The sequence below is a fragment of the Lithobates pipiens genome, unplaced genomic scaffold (assembly GCF_037356315.1).
Source record: "Lithobates pipiens isolate NorthernLeopardFrog02 unplaced genomic scaffold, aLitPip1_a1.2 Scaffold_23, whole genome shotgun sequence".
Lineage (NCBI taxonomy): Eukaryota > Metazoa > Chordata > Amphibia > Anura > Ranidae > Lithobates > Lithobates pipiens.
The window spans coordinates 67043685-67066300 of record NW_027507785.1 but is presented as its reverse complement, the minus strand read 5'-3'; the positions used below and the strand labels follow the sequence as shown (position 1 = coordinate 67066300).

Here is a 22616-nt window from a genome sequence, read left to right as displayed (position 1 = left end):
AGCATGACCCCCCTGATTGCTCCCGTTATTACAGGGGGACTACAACTCCCAGCATGACCCCCTGACAGCTCCCGTTATTACAGGGGGACTACAACTCCCAGCATGACCCCCTGACAGCTCCCGTTATTACAGGGGGACTACAACTCCCAGCATGACCCCCTGACAGCTCCCGTTATTACAGGGGGACTACAACTCCCAGCATGACCCCCTGACAGGTCCCGTTATTACAGGGGGACTACAACTCCCAGCATGACCCCCTGACAGGTCCCGTTATTAGAGGGGGACTACAACTCCCAGCATGACCCCCCCCTGACAGGTCCCGTTATTAGAGGGGGACTACAACTCCCAGCATGACCCCCTGACAGCTCCCGTTATTACAGGGGGACTACAACTCCCAGCATGACCCCCTGACAGGTCCCGTTATTAGAGGGGGACTACAACTCCCAGCATGACCCCCCCCTGACGGCTCCTATTATTGGGGGGGACAGGCATAGACCATAAATATTTAGAAAGATGAGGTGTTGGACCAAAAGGCCAAGATTATTTTAATTGTGATGGAAATAAAAGTGGCATAAAAACTGAACAATTTATTATTAAACACAGTCAGAGCTCAGTCTGCTGAAATAAAAGGAATTTTTTCCTGAAATCGGGTAAAAACACGAATCCAGTTACGACAAAAACCAAAGAGCCCAAACCACAGAATTCTGACTGATGGGCCCCGGGGGGGAATAATAAGGAACGTGCTGTGATTGGACGGGGAGAATACAGAACAAGGGCTAAATGGCAGTAAAAAGATGAATTGTCTGATGGAATAAATAATGACAAACCTGTTGAAATAAAACTCCTTGGCTAAAAGTACTAAACAAGCACTTAGAGAATCAGACCGCTGGAATAAAAGATTTGTCAGTTCTATCCAAATTCTCCAGTCTGCATATAGAGGAGAGCAGCCGCTGCGGACACTATGGGGGGGGAGGGGGGGATTTACTAAAACTGGAGAGGGTAAAATCTGGTGCAGCTCTGCATAGAGACCAATCCGCTTCTAATTACAGTTTGTTCAATAAAGCTTTGACAAAAAATAAACAATAAAATACTGGAAGCGGATTGGTTTCTATGCAGAGCTGTAGCGGATCCTGCACTCTCCAGTGTTGGTGAATGAACCGAACAAGAGCGGTCCCAGTATCTGAACGCATGGATCAGCACTCGCCTGAGGCTGAGTAGCCTCATTCATGTCTGTATGAGCCGGTTCTCACAGGGGGGACTTAGTCGCCTGACAAGTCGCGTCCCGTTCTGTGCAATGGAACCGTTCTAATCGGAGCGACTCAAGTCGCTCCGACTTAGAAAAAGGTTCCTGTACGACTTTTGGGGCAACTTGAGATGACTTGCATTGACTTCTATACAGAAGTCGTTTTGCAAGTTGCCGCAATGGTCGCGTCCAGGTCGCCTGAGGCAGTCGTGCTGTAAGTCGTGCTGCCTCAGTGTGAATCGGACCTATGTGTGCATGTAGAGGAGAGCAGCCGCTGCCAAGACTGCATTCATGACCGCAGTTGGGGCCCCGGCCACACCACTGCGATTTGTCATACAATGTGATGGTTCCAGATCGCATGACAAGTCGCACTCCAGAGTCGCACTGATTTCAAAAGTAGTTCCTTCACTATTTTTTTGCACGTTCAGGTGCGACTTGCATAGACTTCTGTACTTGAAGTTGCACTGATGTCTTCCAAGTCGCACCTGAAGTAGCACTGAAATGCTTCATTGAAATCGTACTACTTCAAGTGAAGTAGCATGATTCCAACGTCTCGATCGGTGTGACCTGGGAGGTAAAACGCCCAAAAATCTCAGCATGGTCTCCTGACGGATCTGTTATTACAGGGGATATACTGGGGGACTACATATCCCAGCATGGCCTCCTGATCTGTTATTACAGGGGATATACTGGGGGACTACATATCCCAGCATGGCCTCCTGATCTGTTATTACAGGGGATATACTGGGGGACTACATATCCCAGCATGGCCTCCTGATAGATCTGTTACTAGGGGACTACATAGCCCAGCATGGCCTCCTCGCAGGTCCTGTTATTACAGGAGATATACTGGGAGGACTACATATCACAGCATGGCCTCCTTATAGATCTGTTATAATTGGGGGACTACATATCTCAGAAAGGCTTCCTGACGGGTCCTGTTGTTAGAGGGGATATACTGGGGTACTACATATCTCAGCATGGCCTCCTCACAGGTCCTGTTATTACAGGGAATATACTGGAGAACTACATATCCCAGCATGGCCTCCTCGCAGGTCCTGTTATTACAGGGAATATACTGGGGAACTACATATCCCAGCATTATCTCCTGGCAGGTCCTGTTATTAAAGGCGATATACTAGGACTGAGGGCTTTAGAGAGGAGTATTGAGGCAGGAGGGGGCTGTGATGAAGCGATGTACAGCATCCTCCCAGCCCCTCTCGCTAGCCTTGATCTGCCCACATTGCATTGAGAAGCACAGAGACTCAGTGATGTCACTGGACCCAACATAAGGAATATTAAGAAAATGGGTTTTATTTAACATGTCATTGGCGGGGTACTGGGAAGGTAAAATATAAGCAGAATAGACTTTGACCTGCTTGATCAGGCAGGCGTGGATGCGTGTTTCCTGAAGCTCTTTGGGTGATCGGTCAGAGAAGTGAAAGCGATTTTCTTCTCCTTTCTGTTGTGTAAATGTCGCTCTTTTGAGAATTCTTTCCTAAAATCATTCATTGCAGACGGGCCAGTCATACGCGCAGTTCATGTTTTGGTCCTTTCCATAGAACTGGTCTCCAGCAATTGTGTTTCAGGAAACCAGTCATTTGAGGATTAAAGAGGAACTCTAGCCACACTTTTTTTTTTTTTTACCTTTTCAATGGGACTGAACAGAAATTGGGGCCACAGTCAGCTTTATGATGGTTTGTGTCCCCAATGGGGACATTTTCACTTTGCTTCTTGTGTGGTCAGCAGAACTGGAAATGAACAGTTCTGGCTGGTGTTGGGATTTAAAGTGTGTGTGTGTGTGTGTGTGTATATATATATGTATATGTGTTTGTATATATGTGTTTTTTATTTATTTTTTTGTGATCACATTTCCTCTGTTCTCAGCTGCAGAAGGAGCTCAGGGTGCTGGGGGAGAAGAAACAGCAACACACTGGCCTTCCTAGTAAATGGCTGGGCAGGGGGGATGTGTCCACGAAAGCCAGGTCATTGGAGGAGAGCAGGCAAAGCCAAAAAACTGACCGTGGTGTGTTCTATCGCTTAGTGTGGTCAGTTTTTAATAGGAAAGCAGATGGACTGGAAGGAACACCAGGGATTTCAGCAATATAAGGAGAACAGGATATTTTATTATAAAAGTACATGGTACAGCAGGCACACATCAGGAAATGTTGGGTTTACATATTCTTGACCGCTGGAAGATTTACCCCCCTTTCCTGACCAGGCCATTTTCTCAAATCACCTTTCAGGACAACCCCGGAGAGTAGCTCCACCTTGCAATCAGGAAACACATGCCCGCTTTAAAAACACCTCCTCTTCCTCCATGGCTTCAGTTATTGTGTTTCCTCCTTGGAGGAAGCATGTGCCTGAACCAGGGAGAGCTACACTCTCTGCAGGGGAGTAAGGCTTACCTTTTGTTGCAGGTTGTTTCTCTTTGACCCCCAGCAGCATCTCCACGGGGAGAGGACTCCTGGAGCTCCTGGTCCCGCCATCTCACGGGAGTAAGGACCCTCGGAGTGCCGGCGTCGGGTGCCCGGTGTCCGCTTGTTAGCACAGGGAGGGCTCTGTTGCTGGCGGAGGCCGCTGCAGGTCAGCGGCGTGGCTCCGTTTTCGGCGCCGGGTCCCGGGCGGCGACGGCGTCGTTTACGGTGACGCGCGGGCGCTCTGAGGGGGCGTGGCGCCGTGGTTCAGCGCCTGGAACGCAGGGGTCATGGGGCGGGTCAGGTGACCGCGTGCTTCCGCTTCCGGCCGGCCTTGATGACGCGGCGGCCGGGAAAATTTAAAATGAGAGCTGTTTGTAAAATAGCTGCCTCACTCAAGCGATGGAAGAGTGCAAGCCAGCTATGGCGGAGACAGGCGCCCCCAGCACCGGTCCAGCCCAGGTACGTAAGGTGCACTGGCACCCTCTGCTTTACTGTGGGTTATGTCTTTGTTTTGTTCCCCCCTCTTGGGGGCCTGTCGCTGCAGGTCTGAGGTGGACTTCGCTCTGACCTTTTGCAGCCTAGTTCTGGGGTCTCACTAGTGGTCTGTTTGGTGGTGGGTCTCTGCACTGGCTTGGTGTTAAACAACTGGTTGTTGAGAGCTTTTAGTGAGTTAAACCTGTATGTCGTTTCAGGAAAAATCACTAGGAAAAGCTAGACCAGGTCAGAGAAAATGTCCTTCTTGCAAAACCCCCCTCAGAGATTCATGGCAGAAGGCAATGTGCAGAAATTGTATCAGAGAATTGATGGAAGAGGAAACATCTCAACAATATAAGGATTTGTTTTCTTCGGTTAAAGAGCTGACAAACTCCTTGAGTTCAGTCAGGTCCATCCTGATACAAAACCCTCCCGCACAGACCGAGCCTCAGAACTTACCGCCCAGCCCCAGGGCGTCGTCATCCAGACAGGTGGAAACTGAAGAGTCTGGAGACGAAGGGGGTAGTACTCTCATCTCCTTCAGGGATTCTGAGGAGGAGGAAGAGGAAGAAGATAGCAGGGGCTCCAAATTCAAGCTATCACTAGAGGAAGTAGATGATATTTTAAAAGCAATCTACACTACTCTAGAAATTCAAGAAGAAAAAGTACAACTGTCAGTTCATGATAAAATGTACCAGGGGTTGGACGAAACAAAACGGCGAGTTTTTCCTGTCCACAGGGTCCTCTCAGATTCAGTGAGAAAAGAGTGGAAGGACCCAGAAAAAGCCCCTTTCTTCTCTAAAGCTCTCAAGAGAAGGTTTCCCTTCGAAGATAAGGACTCAGAGGTTTGGAACAAAAAACCCAGAGTCGATGCAGCTTTCTCACAGGTATCCAGACGAACGGATCTAGCCTTTGAGGATATGGGGATCCTTAAAGACCCAATGGACAAAAAAGCTGACTCCATCCTTAAAAAAGCTTGGGATGCCGCGTCAGTCAGTCTAAAACCAGCAATGGCAGCTACGGTGGTGGCCAGGAATCTGGAATGTTGGGTAGAGAAGCTGAAGAGCCATATTGAGGCGGGGACACCCCGCAAGGATCTCTTAGAGTCCTTTCCACTGATCCTGAATGCAGTCAAATACATGGCGGATGCATCAGCAGAATCGGTTAAACTGGCCGCTAGGTCTTCGGCTCTTGTAAATTCAGCCAGGAGAGCAGTTTGGCTGAAAACATGGTCTGGGGACACTGCTTCTAAGGTCAAGCTGTGTGGTCTTCCCTTCTCGGGTGACTTGCTCTTTGGTCCCGATTTAGAGTCTGTGCTGGATAGAACAGCCGATAAAAAGAAGGCTTTTCCAGTTAAAGGGGTTCTGCACTCATAATACAACATTTGCCCATTCTGTTGCCTCTAGTTAATATATCTCATAATGCCACCTGTTTTTTTTTTTTGGATTCACCTACCTTTTGTAATCTTCAGTAGTTTATTTTAAACCCCTGCGGCGATGGGCGGTCTCTTGCGGGGATCAGCGTAATTTCCTGTTGAAGCCCGCACTGTCTCCTGGGATCTCGTTCGTGTAATCCCAGGAGACATTGCGGCTAATGCACCCGACATCTCGCGAGATTTCGGGTGCTACAGCCGACATCTCGCGTGATTTTGGTAATTACAGCCGAGATCTCGCGAGATCTCGGCTGTAATTACCGAAATCTCGCGAGATGTCGGCTGTAGCACCCGAAATCTCGCGAGATGTCGGCTGTAGCACCCGAAATCTCGCGAGATGTCGGGTGCATTAGCCGCAATGTCTCCTGGGATTACACGAACGAGATCCCAGGAGACAGTGCGGGCTTCAACAGGAAATTACGCTGATCCCCGCAAGAGACCGCCCATCGCCGCAGGGGTTTAAAATAAACTACTGAAGATTACAAAAGGTAGGTGAATCAAAAAAAAAAAACAGGTGGCATTATGAGATATATTAACTAGAGGCAACAGAATGGGCAAATGTTGTATTATGAGTGCAGAACCCCTTTAAGAAAAAGCAGATTGCTAAAAAGAATTTTCGTGCTTTTCAGCAGTCCCATAAAAAAGACCAGGAGCACAAGAGCAGATGGGGTTCACAGAAGGGCAAAGGCAGGGGTGGAGTCCTCTTTAGATCTCCCCCAGAGCAGTCCCCTAAGAACAAGTGACAATATCTCCCCAGTGGGGGGGGGAGACTGTCAGCTTTTCGCGAACAATGGGACAGGCTGTCTCCAAATCTGTTCGTGAAGAGCGTTGTCGATCAGGGGTACAGGTTGGAGTTTTCAGAACTACCCCCAAGCAGGTTTTATGTGACAACATTGCCAAGGGATCAGGAGAAGGCCTCTGCAATGAAGCTGTTGTTACAGGAGCTGATACAGCAAGAGGTTCTGATTCAAGTCCCAGTAAACCAGCAGGGCGGGGGTTTTTATTCACATATTTTTCTGGTGAAAAAACCCTCAGGGAAGTACCGTCTAATCCTGAATCTGAAATTCCTGAACAGGTTCATTCGGTACAAACATTTCAGGATGGATACAATTTTCTCCATCACAAAGCTGTTGACCCCAGAATGCTTCATGGCATCCCTGGACCTAAGGGATGCCTACCTTCATATACCAATTCATCAGGCATCGCAGCAGTTCCTGCGCCTGGCATTGAAGGTGGGGAGTTCGGTATGGCACCTCCAATTTAGGGCTCTGCCGTTCGGACTCTCATCCTCTCCCAGGGTCTTTACGAAGATTATGGCAGAGGCCTTGGAACCCCTGAAATTGAAGGGGATTCCAGTCGTTCCTTATCTGGACGACCTTTTGTTTTTTGCAGACTCCAGGGAGCAGGTCCTAGTCAATCTCCAGAGGGCCCAGTCTCACCTCGAGGGCCTGGGATGGCTTCTAAACCTAGAGAAGTCAATCCTGACCCCCTCACAGGAAATGACATTTCTGGGGTATACCTTAAATTCGATTCTCCAGAAAGTTTTTCTACCGTTGGAAAAACAGGAAAAGTTACAGCTAGCTGTACAGCGGATACAGAGCAACCAGACAGTCTCAGTCAGGATGGCTATGGCAGTTCTGGGCCTGCTTACGGCAGCAATCCCGGCTGTTCAGTGGGCCAGGTTCCATTCCAGACCCCTTCAGAGGGAGGTTTTGTCAAGCTGGTCCCATCAAGATCCTTTGGAAAAACAGCTAAAAATTTCGTCAAAGACGAAAAGGGCTCTTTGGTGGTGGAGAGACCAGGCAAACCTCTCAAGGGGCCTGGTGTGGACCTTTCCTGTGGACAAGCGCCTTACTACAGACGCAAGTGCCTGGGGCTGGGGAGCCCATCTGGATGGTCAGACATCTCAGGGGGTCTGGTCCAAACAGGAAGCTCAAAGATCATCCAACTGGAGGGAGTTGAAGGCGATCTTTCTGGGTTTAGTGGCATTTCAGCAGAGTTTGAAAGGCCACCATGTCCAGGTGTTGTCAGACAACACAACAGCGGTTACCTACATTATGAAGCAAGGGGGAACCAGAAGCAGGAGCTTGATGGAGCTGGCCAATCTGTTGTTAGCCTGGGCAGAACAGAACACAGCCTCACTATCGGCAGTGCATCTGAAGGGCTCTCAGAATTTGTTTGCGGACCTCCTAAGCAGGTGCAAATTACTAGAGGCAGAATGGAGTCTGAATCAGGAAGTGTTCCTGATGATCTCCGAGGCCTGGGGGGTTCCACAGGTAGACCTTTTTGCCAGCCAGCAGAACTCAAAGGTGGACAGGTTCTTTTCTCTTCACCGAGGAGATGCAGCAATAGGGTTGGATGCATTCGCTCACCCCTGGCATTACCAGCTGTGCTATGCCTTTCCCCCCTTTCCTCTAATTCCACTAGTACTGAGGAAATTCAGGGAAGAAAGGACAGACTTAATACTAGTCACTCCTTTTTGGCCAAAAAGGCCTTGGTTCGCGGGTCTTCGAAACCTAGCCTCGAAGCCCCCATGGAGGTTACCACTCAGAAAAGATCTGTTATCCCAGGGGACAGTAAGTCATCCAGAGGTGGAACTCCTGCAGCTAACCGCCTGGTTTCTGAGGAGGACCTATTAAAAGCCAAAGGTCTCTCAGATAAAGTAGTAAAGACTCTGCTGTCCAGTAGGAAGGCAGTTACACAGGCAATTTACATGAAGGTCTGGAAAAAGTTCAACTCCTGGTGCAGTTCTAGAGAACTCAAGGTCAAGAGCACGGTGTCCGTCTTGGAGTTTCTCCATGAAGGAATGGAGAAGGGTCTCGCAGCCAGTACCCTGAAGACTCAGGTGGCCGCCTTATCAGTTTTCTTTGAAAAGACTTTATCTAAAGAAACTTTAATTTCTAGATTTTTTAGGGCTCTTGCTCGAAATAGACCAGTAGCCCTTAAAGACTTTCCCAGTTGGGATTTGTCTACAGTTTTACAGGGTCTCTCGGGAGCACCGTTTGAACCCTTACAGGAAGCTTCTTTACAGAAGGTGGTTTTAAAAACAATCTTTTTGGTGGCCATCACCTCGGCCAGGAGAGTCAGCGAGCTACAAGCTCTAGCTATTACAGAACCCTTCCTTAAAATTTATCAGGACAGGGTGGTACTGAGGACGGATCCAGCATTCCTACCGAAAGTATCTTCAACTTTCCATCGATCACAGAAAATAGTGTTACCTACATTTTCTGCAACCCCAGCAAATGCAGGAGAGGAAGTTTTTCACACATTGGATGTGAGAAGATGTCTTTTACAGTTTCTGAAAGTTACTAAGGAATTTAGAAAATCAAACGCCCTCTTTGTGATATTTTCTGGATCACGCAAGGGGGAGAAAGCTTCTAAAAGTACGCTGGGTAGATGGCTTAAGTTGGCTATAACGGAAGCCTATAAAGCAAAAGGAGAAATACCTCCCTCAGGTATTGCTGCCCACTCTACTAGATCCACGGCAGTTTCCTGGGCTGAAAGGGCCGGTGCAACGCCTGAACAAATCTGCAAGGCTGCCACTTGGTCCAGTTATTCGACATTTCTCCGGCACTACCGGTTAGATCTACTGTCTGCAGCAGATCAGGCCTTCGGCAGGAAGGTTCTGCAGGCAGTAGTCCCGCCCTAGGGTAAGTTTCTCGGTTATCCTCTCCGGGGTTGTCCTGAAAGGCGATTTGAGAAAGACTAAGTTAGACTTACCGGTGACGGTATTTCTAAGAGCCTTTCAGGACAACCGTTACTTCCCTCCCTAGGTTATGCTTAGTAAATGTATTAAGTTCTACCATGGTGTTGTGCTTTCTGTGCTTTGTTTTCCAGCGTCGGAAGGCCACAATAACTGAAGCCATGGAGGAAGAGGAGGTGTTTTTAAAGCGGGCATGTGTTTCCTGATTGCAAGGTGGAGCTACTCTCCGGGGTTGTCCTGAAAGGCTCTTAGAAATACCGTCACCGGTAAGTGTAACTTAGTCTTTTTGCAATACGCACTGCGTTCGTTTAAATGGCAAATGCCTGGTAATATGACACTGTACCCAAATACAATTTGTCATTTTTTTTCCCTACAGATAGAGCTTTCTTTTGGTGGTACTTTGATTATCTCTGTGTTTTTTTTTGAGAGAGAGAGAGAGAGAGAGAGAGAGAGAGATATAAAACATATCCAATAAACATTTAAGCCAATCTGTATTCTGCTATATTATTTTGGTTGTAAAAATTCCCGATATGTGTATATTGATTGGTTTGCGCAAAAGTTATAGCGTCTACAAACTGGGATATTTCTATACTAGTAATGGGGGCGATCAGCGCCTTATAGCGGGGACTGTGATATTGCAGCGGACATTCTGACACTTTTTGGGAACCAGTGACACTAATACAATGATGAATGCTAAAAATGTGCACTGTCACTGTACTAATGACACTGGCTGGGAAGGGGTTAACATCAAGGGGGTTAAATGTGTGCCTAGCCAGTGTTTTGCTAAACTGCGTGACGTGCTTTTACTAGGAGAAGAGATGGAATTTTTGCCCTTTTCGGTGACAAACCCCCCCCCCCCCCCCCCTCCTCCAACAGAACAGCAATCTGTCTTGTTTACATGGGCAGATTGCTGTTCTGTCTGTGGTTGATCGGTGGGCACCAGTGGATATCGAGTCCGATGCCGGGTGATCAGCTCCCGCTGTGTGTAATCGAAGCAGGAGCGAGCCGCCAGCGGCATGAATTTGCACCCCCTACCCAGAAGTGCAGGACATTTATTCTGCTTGTATTATGCCTTCCCTGGTTCCCCTGTCCTCCCTCTACATGCCAAAGAAAATGCCAATTTAAACAAAACCTCTGTGGTTTCTTCACATACTTTTAGGAGGAGAGATCACGGGATCTCTGTGCTTCTCTATGCAATGCAGGCAGTTGATGGTGGGAGGAGCCAGCAGGGTGCTGTACATGGCTTCCTGAAAACATCCCAGCACCCGGCCTCAGTATTCACCTCCAGGAGCCCTCACTGTGCAGTGGGTTGGCTTCAGGGAGGAGTTATGGAAATATAAAAATTCTTTGCTGTGTAGATGTCACCTTGCAGGAGTGGTTGTTCCTAAGCAGGGTGTATTAGACCACCCCAGGCAACGCCCGCATGTAATGCTGAGCCTCAACAACTGAAAGAAATGAAATCCACTAAATCGAAGGGATGGGTCAGGGTTCAGTCAGACTGGGGAAGAAAAGGTTTGGCTGATGATGGCTCGTCCAGCCAGGAAATGAGGCGGGCTGTATTGGATTTTCTGTGTGCATGTGTGTTCTTTTTTTTCCCGTTTTTATATTATTATTATGATTTATTATTATTATTATGATTTATTATTATTATTATTATTATTATTCTAGGTGGAGAGAATTGAGAGGCGATGTCTGGAGTTTTTCGGTAAAGACTATTCCTACAGCATCATCCAGAACCCCAACGGCGAGCTAAGCAGCCACTACCCCCGGCAGATTGTCTTCCTGGAGTATGAAAGCACAGAGGAGGACAAAAACATGTATGTGAGCCAACTTTACGTTTTCAGTTTGACAGATTCAGAAAGCCGACCAATTGAGCTTGCAGGCTTACAAATATAGTATGTTAGTTTAACTAGTTGCCGCCCGCCCACCTTCAAATAACGGCGGGGAGGGGCGGCTCTCATTCTGGGACGGCGTCCCAGAACCGCCGTTCTCGCGCGGGGAGATGGCGGCGTATTGCTAGTACACAACGCGACCCCAATCGCTGTAAAGAGCCACGTCTGTGGCTCTTTATCCATGTGATTGGCTGTGTCCAATCACAGCCGGTCATATGGAAACGTGGAGATAACGGTAATTGGCGCGCCTCGTCTCACTCTGACAGAGTGTAGCGAGGAGAGACATCTACACTTGTGCCCTGATTACAATATAGTGCCAACTGTGCCAGCAATCGGTGCCACCTATCAGTTCCCATTAGCGGTGCCAGTTGGTGCTGGCTATCAGTGCCGCCCATCACTGCTGTCGATCAATGCCTAGCCATGCCAATAAGTGCGGCATATTGGTGCCTCCTCATCCGTGCCATCTAATCAGTGCCCATAAGTGCCGCCTCATCAGTGCCCACCAGTTCAGCCTTTCAGTGCTCCCTCATCAGTGTACATCAGTGAAGGAGAAAAATTACTTGGTTACAAAATTTACTGACAGAAACTAACTAAACTTATTTTTTTCAACAGTTTTGGTCTTATATTTCACTAAAAAAAACACAGCAGTGATTAAATGCCACCAAAAGAAAGCTCTATTTGTGTGAAGAAAATGATAAAAAATTTGTTTGGGTACAATGTGGCATGACCGTGCTGAAAAATTTCCTGGGCAAGAAGGGGATGAAAGTGCCCAGTAGGCAAGTGGTTAAAGAGGAACTGCAGTCCGCTCACATAATTTGTAATAAAAACATCTTTGTCATACTGAAGCTTCCCTCCAAACACTTTGCATATGCTTGGGATATATTTTTAAAACCTAACCCTGCTTTAAACTTCTCCACAACTGATCCCTGGCCTGTATGGTGTGTTCCTTGGCCTTTATGATGCTGTTTGTTCACTAAGGTTCTCTAACAAACCCCTGAGGGCTTCACAACAGCTGTAATTAAACTGAGATTAAATTACATGACAAAATGTGGAAAGTTTTCAAGGGGTATGAATACTTTTCAAGACACTGTATATGTGTATCCTCTTCTCGGAGAGGACTTTCCATCTCATATTAAAATAAGTTAAAGTTCCCCTGCACATACATAGGTGCAGGGCTGGTGCTACCACTAGGCAAACTAGGCAGCCGCCTAGGGCGCCCAGCCACTGGTGTTCCTACTCTCTTCTCTCTGCAGCAAGCAACTAAGTCTCAGCATCAGCAGGCAGCCATTCCGTTCCCACAGTGTCAGAGGTGAACAGGTGGTGGAGGACTGTGTCTGCTTCCTAACTCCTGAATGAATAGAAGCAAGCAAACATTCATTGATTATCACTGGCAGGCTGCATTGATGGGTGTTAGTGGTCTGCGTTTGATGGGCGCTTCTTTAAAAAGGTGGGGTATACATGGGCAGGGCAAAGGGGGTGGGGTCAGGGGTGAAGCTAAGAGGGGGGTGGCCAAATTATTTTTCGCCTAGGGTGTCAAAAATTCTTGCACCAGCCCTGCATAGGTGTGTATATACAGTATCTACTATATACAGTATCTCACAAAGTGAGTACACCCCTCACATATTTGTAAATATTTTATTCTATCTTTTCATGTGACAACACTGAAGAAATGACACTTTGCTACAATGTAAAGTAGTGAGTGTACAGCTTGTATAACAGTGTAAATTTGCCGTCCGCTCAAAATAACTCAACACACAGCCATTAATGTCTAAACCGCTGGCAACAAAAGTGAGTACACCCCTAAGTGAAAATGTCCAAATTGGGCCCAATTATATATTTTCCCACCCCAGTGTCATGTGACTCGTTAGTGTTACATGGTCTCAGGTGTGAATGGGGAGCAGGTGTGTTAAATTTGGTGTTATCGCTCTCACTCTCTCATACTGGTCACTGGAAGTTCAACATGGCACCTCATGGCAAAGAACTGTCTGAGGATCTGGCAAAAAAGAATTGTTGCTCTGCATAAAGATGGCCCAGGCTATAAGAATATTGCCAAGACCCTGAAACTGAGCTGCAACACGGTGGCCAAGACCATACAGAAGTTTACCAGGACAGGTTCCACTCAGAACAGGCCTCGCCATGGTTGACCAAAGAAGTTGAGTTCAGGTGCTCAGCGTCATATCCAGAGGTTCTCTTTGGGAAATAGAGTGCTGCCAGCATTGCTGCAGAGGTTGATAGGGTGGGGGGGTCAGCCTGTCAGTGCTCAGACCATACGCCGCACACTGCATCAAATTGGTCTGCATGGCTGTTGTCCCAGAAGGAAGCCTCTTCTAAAGATGATGCACAAGAAAGCCCACAAACAGTTTGCTGAAGACAAGCAGACTAAGGACATGGATTACTGGAACCATGTTCTCATGAGACAAAGAAACTTATTTGGTTCAGATGGTGACAAGCGTGTGTGGTGGCAACCAGATGAGGAGTCCAAAGACAAGTGTGTCTTTCCTACAGTCAAGCATGGTGGTGGGAGTGTCATGATCTGGGGCTGCATGAGTGCTGCCGGCACTGGGGAGCTACAGTTCATTGAGGGAACCATGAATGCCAACATGTACTGTGACATACTGAAGCAGAGCATGATCCCCTCCCTTCAGAGACTGGGCCGCAGGGCAGTATTCCAACATAATGACCCCAAACACACCTCCAAGATGACCACTGCCTTGCTAAAGAAGCTGAGGATAAAGGTGATGGACTGGCCAAGCATGTCTCCAGAGCTAAATCTTATTGAGAATCTGTGGGGCATCCGGAAGGTGGAGAAGCACAAGGTCTCTAACATCCTCCAACTTCGTGATGTCCTCATGGAGGAGGGGAAGAGGACTCCAGTGACAACCTGTGAAGCTCTGGTGATCTCCATGCCCAAAAGGGTTAAGGCAGTGCTGGAAAATAATGGTGGCCACACAAAATATTGACACTTTGGGCCCAATTTGGACATTTTCACTTAGGGGTGTACTCACTTTTGTTGCCAGTGGTTTAGACATTAATGGCTGTGTGTTGAGTTATTTTGAGGGGACAGCAAATTTACACTGTTATACAAGCTGTACACTCACTACTTTACATTGTAGCAAAGTATCTTTTCATGTGACAACACTGAAGAAACGACAAAGAATAAAATATTTACGAAAATGTGACAGTTGTGTGAAAAACTATTTGCCCCTTTCCTGAATTTTTTTTATATTTCTCACACTTAAATGATTCAGATCATCAAACACATTTTAATATTACACAAATTCAACCTGAGTAAATCCAAGATGCAGTTTTTAAATTTTATTTATTAAGGGAAAAAAGCTGTTCAAATCTGCCCGGCCCTATGCGAAAGTACCTGCGCCCTCCCATGCTGAATCATGAATGAACTGTGATTAACCACAATTTTTTTTGGAAAGCTGAGTTAATTCACTTTCCACGCTCAGGTCTGATTACTGCCAGACCTGTTGAATCAATAAATAGCTTAAATATCAGCTAAATAAACGGACACCAGTGTTTCACAGATTTTTCTGGTACTGTAATCTCACTATGCCCCATGAGATTACAGCAGGCGGCATTCTCCACTGTTTGAAGCGTTTGTAGATCGCATCACTCTGCAAAAGAAGACACAATGTGCACCGCTTTATAAACGTGCGCTCAGACAACGATCTCCTCTGAGAACTCGGCAGCGGTTATTTTCCACAGCTTAATAAACGGACACCTGATATACTGTAAATGATTTTTTTTTTCCATGCTTTTCAGCTATTCTTCTCTAGCTGCAAATCTTCAACGACTAAAAAATTGCACCTTGAAAAAAACAATAAAAACATTACAAGCTGAGCTACTAATCATATGCTCCAATTCTTACAAGATCACATCTTTTGCATTAAGACAAAAGGCAAAATAAAAAATAAAATAAAATTGATGTGTAACATTAATCTCCTTCACAATATTTCATTTTATATTTCATTATATTGGCTCTCATTTAGTATATTGTTTGGTAGATGAAACCAAATTTTGGGAAGGAGATTTATGTTGCAAACTGTTTTTGATTTGATTAATTTTTGTTAATATTGTCTGCACATACAATGGGAGATGTGTTTTCTGATACGAACGTGTGTGTATTTTTTTTTTTTTTATCCTATTGAATTGCAGACAGTGGGATTGATTTACTAAAACTAGAGTGCAAACTCTTCGCATAGAAGGCAATTGACTTCCAGTTTTTTTTTTTTTTTTGTCAAGCTTTTAATTGAACAAGGTGAAGCTAGATTGGCTGCCATGCACGGCTGCACCAGATTTTGCACAGATTTTTAGTAAATCAACCCCAATGTTGCCAGAACTCAAAAGGCCTTAAAATAACATGAACAGTAATTATATTAAAGAAGTGTGTGTGTGTGTGTGTGTGTGTGGTCAACCTTTAACCTTTGTAAGACAACCCATTCATCCAATAAGATAGAAATGAAAGGCAAAACATTTGTGTATAGATATAAAAATTGCAGTCACATTCCCTCTGTTCTGCATGAGCTGGGGGAGGAGAAACAGCAGCACACTGATCTTCCCTGTGAATGTTTTTGGGTGGGGTCAGGACAAGTCTGATCAGTGGAGGAGAGCAGGCTGTTACCAGAGCAGCCATAAAAACTGACCTTGCATGCGTAGTGTCTTCTTTGTTTTTGTTTTTCTTAGGAAAGCAGAGGGACTGGCAGGAACACCGGGGGCTTCATACAAAGGGAGCAATATAGAGAGAACAGGATACTTTTTCATACAAGTACATGGTGCAGCAGGCACATATCGGGAAGATGAAATGTTGGGCTTAACTATTCTTTAAGTGATTGTAAAAGTTTTTGCTTTGCTTTACTTTAATGGGGAAAAAAAATTAGGGGTGTGGAAATTTAAAGATTAATTCCTCGATTAATCGATTCATTTTTTTGATCGATCAAAATTCTTTTGCTCTGTAGTCACCTCTCCGCCGGCTTCCAGATCTTCAGGGAGTTCCGTCAGAGATCTGGTGACATCACTGGACTCCTCCTCCAACCTTCCCCAAGTGCCTCCATCTGCTAACGAAGGGAAGGGGGGAGGAGTCCGGTGATGTTGAAGTTCTAATTGAACGTAACGCATACGGGGGAGGAGCTACGCATGACGTCACCCGCTGCTGCCCTACGGCACTAACATGATTGTCGGCTTTACATGCTGTGTTTTTATCATCGTGATGTGAGTAGTTTGTGTTTGAACACAAAAATGAAATCTTATACTTAAAGCGGGAGTCCACCGGGACTCCGCGTTTTTTTTTTTTTTTTTTTTTTTTTTTTTAAAAGCCAGCAGCTACAAATACTGCAGCTGCTGACTTTTAAATAGTGACACTTACCTGTCCAGCGCGCCCGCGATGTCGGCACCCGAAGCCGATCGCTAGGTCGTCTGTCGGGTCCTGCCGCCGCCATCTTGGGTATGGGAATCAGGAAATGGAGCCTTTCGGCTTCATTTCCCGGTTCCCTACTGCGCATGCGCGAGCCGCGCGGCGCAATCCAGACGGTCCCCGCTGCCTCTGGGAACTGTGTGTTTCCCAGCAGGCAGCGGGGCACTTGCGCAAAGGGGCGGGCAGTTGCGGAAAGGGGCGTAATGTACGCCCCTTTCCGCAGACAGCTATCCCGGAAGTGGGTGCAGTTACCTGGATTATCCAGGTAACTGCACCCCCCTCCCCCCTGAAAGGTGCCAATTGTGGCGCCGGAGGGGGGGGGGGATTCCGATGAGCGGAGGTCCATTTTAGGGTGGACCTCCGCTTTAAGCGGCAAGCACTTCGATCTTTTCTTTCTACCCATGACCTGGGGTCCTTGCTGAGATCTAAGGAGACGTGAGAGAAGTTTAATGCTCCGTGTTAACCCTTTTGATACCCGCATGCATGACCACCTGTTTGCACAGGGGTCCATGCCATAAGGTGAGGGTGATTAGTTAGACTGAGGTGGAGGGATTGTCGCGCTACTGTGAAAAATAAAAATTACTTGGGTCAGGGCTACAGTTTGAATTTAAAACGTATTTGTGTGAACTGTGAAGTTAAGTCATGGATTGTGGAAACTAGTGTCGGGTGATTGTATAGAGTGTATACCACATTTACCACTGACTAATGCAGAGATACAATACAAGGAGATCAGCTGAAAGTAGTTGGCTCTGTATGTGCAGTATAATTAATTGAAATTAGTAGATTAATCGAACACGAAAATTTTAATCAGTAACGGCCCTAAAAAAAAAATGTTATACTTGGCTGATAAGGTATTGCACAGAATGGTCTCTTACTGCCTCTTCTGCAATCCCCCACTGGCACTGTCCAGTCCTTTTTACAAGTGCCCCCCTCAGCAAGCCATGCACTCTCGAGCTGGGCTGTGTGCATCCATAGTCACACAGTGCGGCTCAGCCACCCACCCTGCTCCCTCCTCACTGCGTTTAGAAACCTAGAAAAGTGACGGCAGCAAAAGACCAAGTAGTCGAGTATAGTTCGTTGTATTCGTGTGTGTGTGTGTTTTTATTTATTTATTTTTCTTCATGGCAAATGAGAGCTAAAGATAGAAATACTAATGTGAAAGGTTAGGTGAAAAAAAAACTCGGTCACACCATGGACTTTGTCCCTCCATGATCAAACGCTTTAGGGAAAACTTGAACCTAGGTCAACATTGGGATTGATCTACTCAAGGGGTAAAGGCTGTTCCCTTGGCAAAGTGAATATTGGTACATAAGGTAAACCTGCGTGTACTTTGAATACCCAATCATGTGCAAGAGAAAATACATTTTGAAAAAATCTTATGTGAAAGAGTTCAGTTTAAATGCCCAATCTGAACTATCCAGTGCAGAGCTCCGTCCTGTCAGCAAGGATGTGGTGGATTTTGCTTCCTTGAGGAAAAATTCCGCACATCCCTTGATAAAACCACCTCATAGTGCACACATTTAAACCTTTAATCATCCTAGCTGTTTAGCCCTTTCCCAGGCAGTATCATTAGTACATTTTAGCACTAATCACCTGTATTAACGATTTCATGACCAGGCCAAGTGGTTATAGAAGGATATGCTTTATTTTTATGTCAAGTTTACATCCACTTCAAGCTGGTCATACATACTGGAGATGACAAACCTAGCGGTATGTCTTTGGAGTGTGGGAGGAGAACATGCAGATAGTGTATTGGCCGAGATTCAAACGAGGAAGTATGACGTTCACTCTTTACTTTCAGGCTCTATGCACACTTTTTATTTTATTTATTTTTTTTCTGCAAAAAAAAACGCGGTTAAAATCTTTTTGTAGGAGTGTTAGTGTTTTATTAGCATTTTTTTTTTTTTTTTTTTTTTTTTTTAAAGTTCAAATGCCATTAGTGTTTCTGCTGGAAAAACGCTCCAAGAAATGACAAACTTTTTTAAAAAAAATTCTGCTTCTAGACGCTGTAGCTAAAAAAACATGAATAGCCTAATGTAGTGTGCATGAACACTATTTAGCTTCTAGGAGCTTAAAAAAAAAACCACTAATGTGCATGGAGCCTCAATTTCACTTCCATTGACTTGAACGGAGGCCCTTTGCAGGTCGCCAACACCTGCACAAGGTTGCAGGAAGGTTTGAACACCATTTGAATTGTCACACGGCGAGATGAACACATTGGGGGGTTATTTGCGAAAAGGCAAATCCACTTTGCACTGCAAGTGCACTTGGAAGTGCAGTTGCTCTAAATCTAAGGGGTAGATCTGAAGTGAGGGGAAGCTCTGCTGACATTATCATCCAATCATGTGCAAGCTAAAATGCTGTTTTTTATTTTCTTTGCATGTCCCCCTCGGATCTACAGCGACTTCACTTCCAAGTGCACTTTCAGTGCAAAGTGGATTTTCCTTTTTAGTAAATAACCCCCAATGTGTGAATTTTTTTTATATGCTTTATAGACTGTTTTTATATATATATATATATATATATATATATATATATATATATATATATATATATATATATATATATATATATATATATATATATATATATAAAAAACAAATTTTTTTTTTTTTTTTTGTGGTTTAAGCAGGTGATTCATAGATCATGAAAGTTTGCTGTAAACACTGAAGTAGCTGCTTATAGCTTAACAAACACACATGACTTTCACTCTGGGGACATACAATACCTAATCCCAGCAGGCCCTCTAGCAAAATGATTCTCATCATCCATCAGAAGAGCAGTGTCTGTTTAGCTCGGATCTGATCGCTTTATGGCTCTACAAGGGTAAGGGCTTTTTGTAGCAGGCATTTGATGTGCTTATGAAATGCACATTAAACGCAGGTCAGCAGGTTATGATGTATCTTCAGTGCTGTAGTGTGGATGATCATTCTGCAGCCATGTCGGCCCTGCTTTGCATTTCTTTGATTGCAGCAGCTCCTTTGAGCTGCATTTAAATGCAAAAAGCAGCATTTGAGAGCAATGCCTAAAGGTGCTCTTAGTAGACCTTTTAGATTAGTTTTCCAATTGATTTATTTTTTCTTTCCTGTATCAGGTGACAAGCCAGTGGTTGTTGGGCAGCAAATGACAGCCCCCCGTTGGGGATTCATCCTCCTCTATTTGCCCTGTTTACCATTATCATTGATGGTGAAAGCTAAAGGGAATCCCAAATGTTGGGTTTTCCCCAGAAAAGTAATAAAGGGGCAATCTTTCAATGGGGGCACTAGTTCAGGTGACATGGGGGTCCCCAAGAATCTCCCTCAACTTTCCTCTCACTTCCTGTTTGGCTATGGGGACAGGAAGTAAGGGGAAATCTCCGCAATGGAACACAGATGGCTAAAAAATAAAAAAAATCGGACAGGGATTATCACCCTTGCTTTACCCAAAATGAAAATGTTGCCCATAGTTCTACTTTAAGGTAAAAAAACATTAGGGCTTTATAACCACTTTAAGCAGAAGCACTTGTGCTACCAGAAAGGAATGAGGGCACTTCTGTGGGTTATTCCCTCTGTACCAACAGCAAACTTCCAATCAGTAGCAACGGATAGTATTAGGAATGTCAATTGCAGAAGCGCTTCAGAGCGAGGAGAAGAAATGGAAACGGAAATCGGAAATGGAAACAGAAGGCGCTTCTAAGTGCAGAATTCACAAGTGTTTTATTAAGAACAATAGTTAAAAATACTTAGAAGATCCATAGTTAAACTTGCTCAGTCCCGTGCCCCCAAAGGGAGAAGGCCACCAGCTGTATCCAGGGAGGGGAAGAAAGGAGGTGAGTCGGGCAGGAACGTGTTTCGGAGCATGTGGGGGATGGCTCCTTCATCAGACTTGCACCCCCTGTATACAAGATTGGCTTATAGGCCACTTGGGGGAGGAGGAGGAAGTGGAAGACTCTATGACTCTATGGGCATTTCCCTTCCCTGGATACAGCTGTTGGGCCCGGCTTATCTACCTTCAGAGGTGCAGGAACAAGCAAGGACTTTTATACTGATAGGCCTACTTTAACCACTTCAGCTTCAGAAATGTTCCCTCCCTTTTTTATTATTATTTTTTTTTTTTCTTCTGCGTTCTATGCCCCCCAGTAGGGACACTAACCCCTTTTTTTTATTTTTTTTTTTATTTTTTTTTATTTGTCCTGTTTACTGTTCTCAAAAGTGGAAAGAAAAAACTGTAATAGAGGGGAAATTGTCCAATGTGAACTCTAGTTCTGGTGACCTGGGGGGGCCCACAAGGGATTATTTTTTTCACTTTCTGTTTTGGCTATTGGACAGCAAGTGAAGGTAAATCTCAATGGGACAGAGCTGGGAAAAAGCACTGAGGGGTTATCACTCCCCTACTCTATTCAAAAGGGGGGCGGGGGGGGGGGTTTGCCTATAGTTCTACTTTAACCACTTGTTGACAGCACTATAGCCGAATGAGGGCTACAGCGTGGCCGGCTAGTCCTATGACAGCATCTCATGATTGTGCCTGGCGACGATCTCTGTGATTTGTAGTGACACTGCTGCTTGCAGATTGAGATAAAGAGCCAATCAGCTGCTCTTTACCATGTGATCCGCTGTGTCCAATCAGCTCTTTACCGCAATCTTTACCTACAGATTGAGATAAAGAGCCAATCAGCTGCTCTTTACCATGTGATCAGCTGTGTCCATTCACAGCTGCCCATGGATGTGAACAGAAGCCGGTTATCGGCACGCCTTTCCTCACACTGACTGCAGGAGAAGAGAGCCGTGAACATACAAAAAATTGACAATTCGTTTTAAGGATGCACATTTAGTACTGCATGGTGAGGAGTGAAAAATCTGAGTGGAACTCTGCTTTAATTTCAGACTTTATTTGTTTAGCAAAAAAATAAAAAATTCGTTGGTGATTCAATACCGCCAAAAGAGGGCTCTATTTGTTTGATAAAAATGTCATATGGGTACAGTGTTGTGCGACAGCGCTGAAAGCTGAAAATTGGCCTGGGCAGGAAGGGGGTAAAAGTGCCCTATAGGCAAGCAGTTAAAGAGGAAGTAAACCCTGATTCCCTGCAAAGGTAAAGCATAATGGACTACTATGCATCACATAGTAATCCATTATGTGTCACTTACCTGACACAGGAGTCAGCGAAGTCACCGATGTCCCCTGTAGTTCGGAGCATCCATCTTCTCGGTGGGTCTCGCCGCTCCACCGCTGTCATTCGGCGACGTCACTCCTGCACGGGAGCCGCCACTCGCGGCATATTGCCGTTGACCGCGGTGCGCTCAGTGCGCCTGTGTACAGCGGTGCCTGTCTTTCGGCAAATAAGTCCTAAACCGTGTAGGTTTAGGAGATATTTCTTGGACCTACAGGTAAGCCTTAATCTAGGCTTACCTGTAGGTCAAAGTTGGTTGTAAGGGTTTACAACCACTTTAAAAAGCCAGCAGAGAGACTGACTGCTGACCGCCATGAAAGTAATAAAACAAAAAACATTCTTAACAAATGGGAATTGGTTATCCAGTGAGTGCCAGATGGGCTAGTATTTTTTATTCCCTCTGTGGAGATGCTCTGAAATGGTTGTGGTCCAGAATTACGGCTTGCGCCCATTTTACCACTTGGAAAGCAGAGTGGTCAGTGGCCAATTTAAACTTATGAGGACATTAATTGCCTATTTGAGATGATCAACTCTGAGACGCAAGCAAGATGGCCGTTTTTACGGCAAGAAGACCGCGTACAATATAATGGGGGAGATTTACTAAAACTGGTGCACAGAGAATCTGGTGCAGCTCTGCATAGTAACCAATCGGCTTCTAACTTTTAACCTAGGTTGACATTGGATTGATTTGGAATGCGATTCGACATGCGGCAATGGCACCGTCTGAATTGTTGCGGCACCTCACTGGTTCACAAAAGTAATTTCTGTACTACTTTTGGAGACTTCGGGGTGCAATTTCCATAGACATGTGCAGCAACCCGCACAGATGAATTTGCCCCCCGAAGTCGGTACTGACATTCGGATATTAAATTGAGTTCAGCTGT

The 22616-nt window shown here is 45.6% G+C and overlaps 1 protein-coding gene across 4 annotated transcripts in view; it reads left to right on the top strand.

The window, feature by feature from the left end:
• Positions 1 to 22616, top strand: part of MTMR14 (myotubularin related protein 14) — a 100561-nt gene that overhangs the window by 739 nt on the left and 77206 nt on the right. For all 4 annotated transcript variants that reach the window (XM_077451801.1, XM_077451802.1, XM_077451799.1 and 1 more), the window contains exon 2: positions 10941 to 11089. In XM_077451801.1, coding sequence (XP_077307927.1) covers positions 10941 to 11089 — 149 coding nt within the window. The remainder of the gene's footprint in view (positions 1 to 10940; positions 11090 to 22616) is intronic.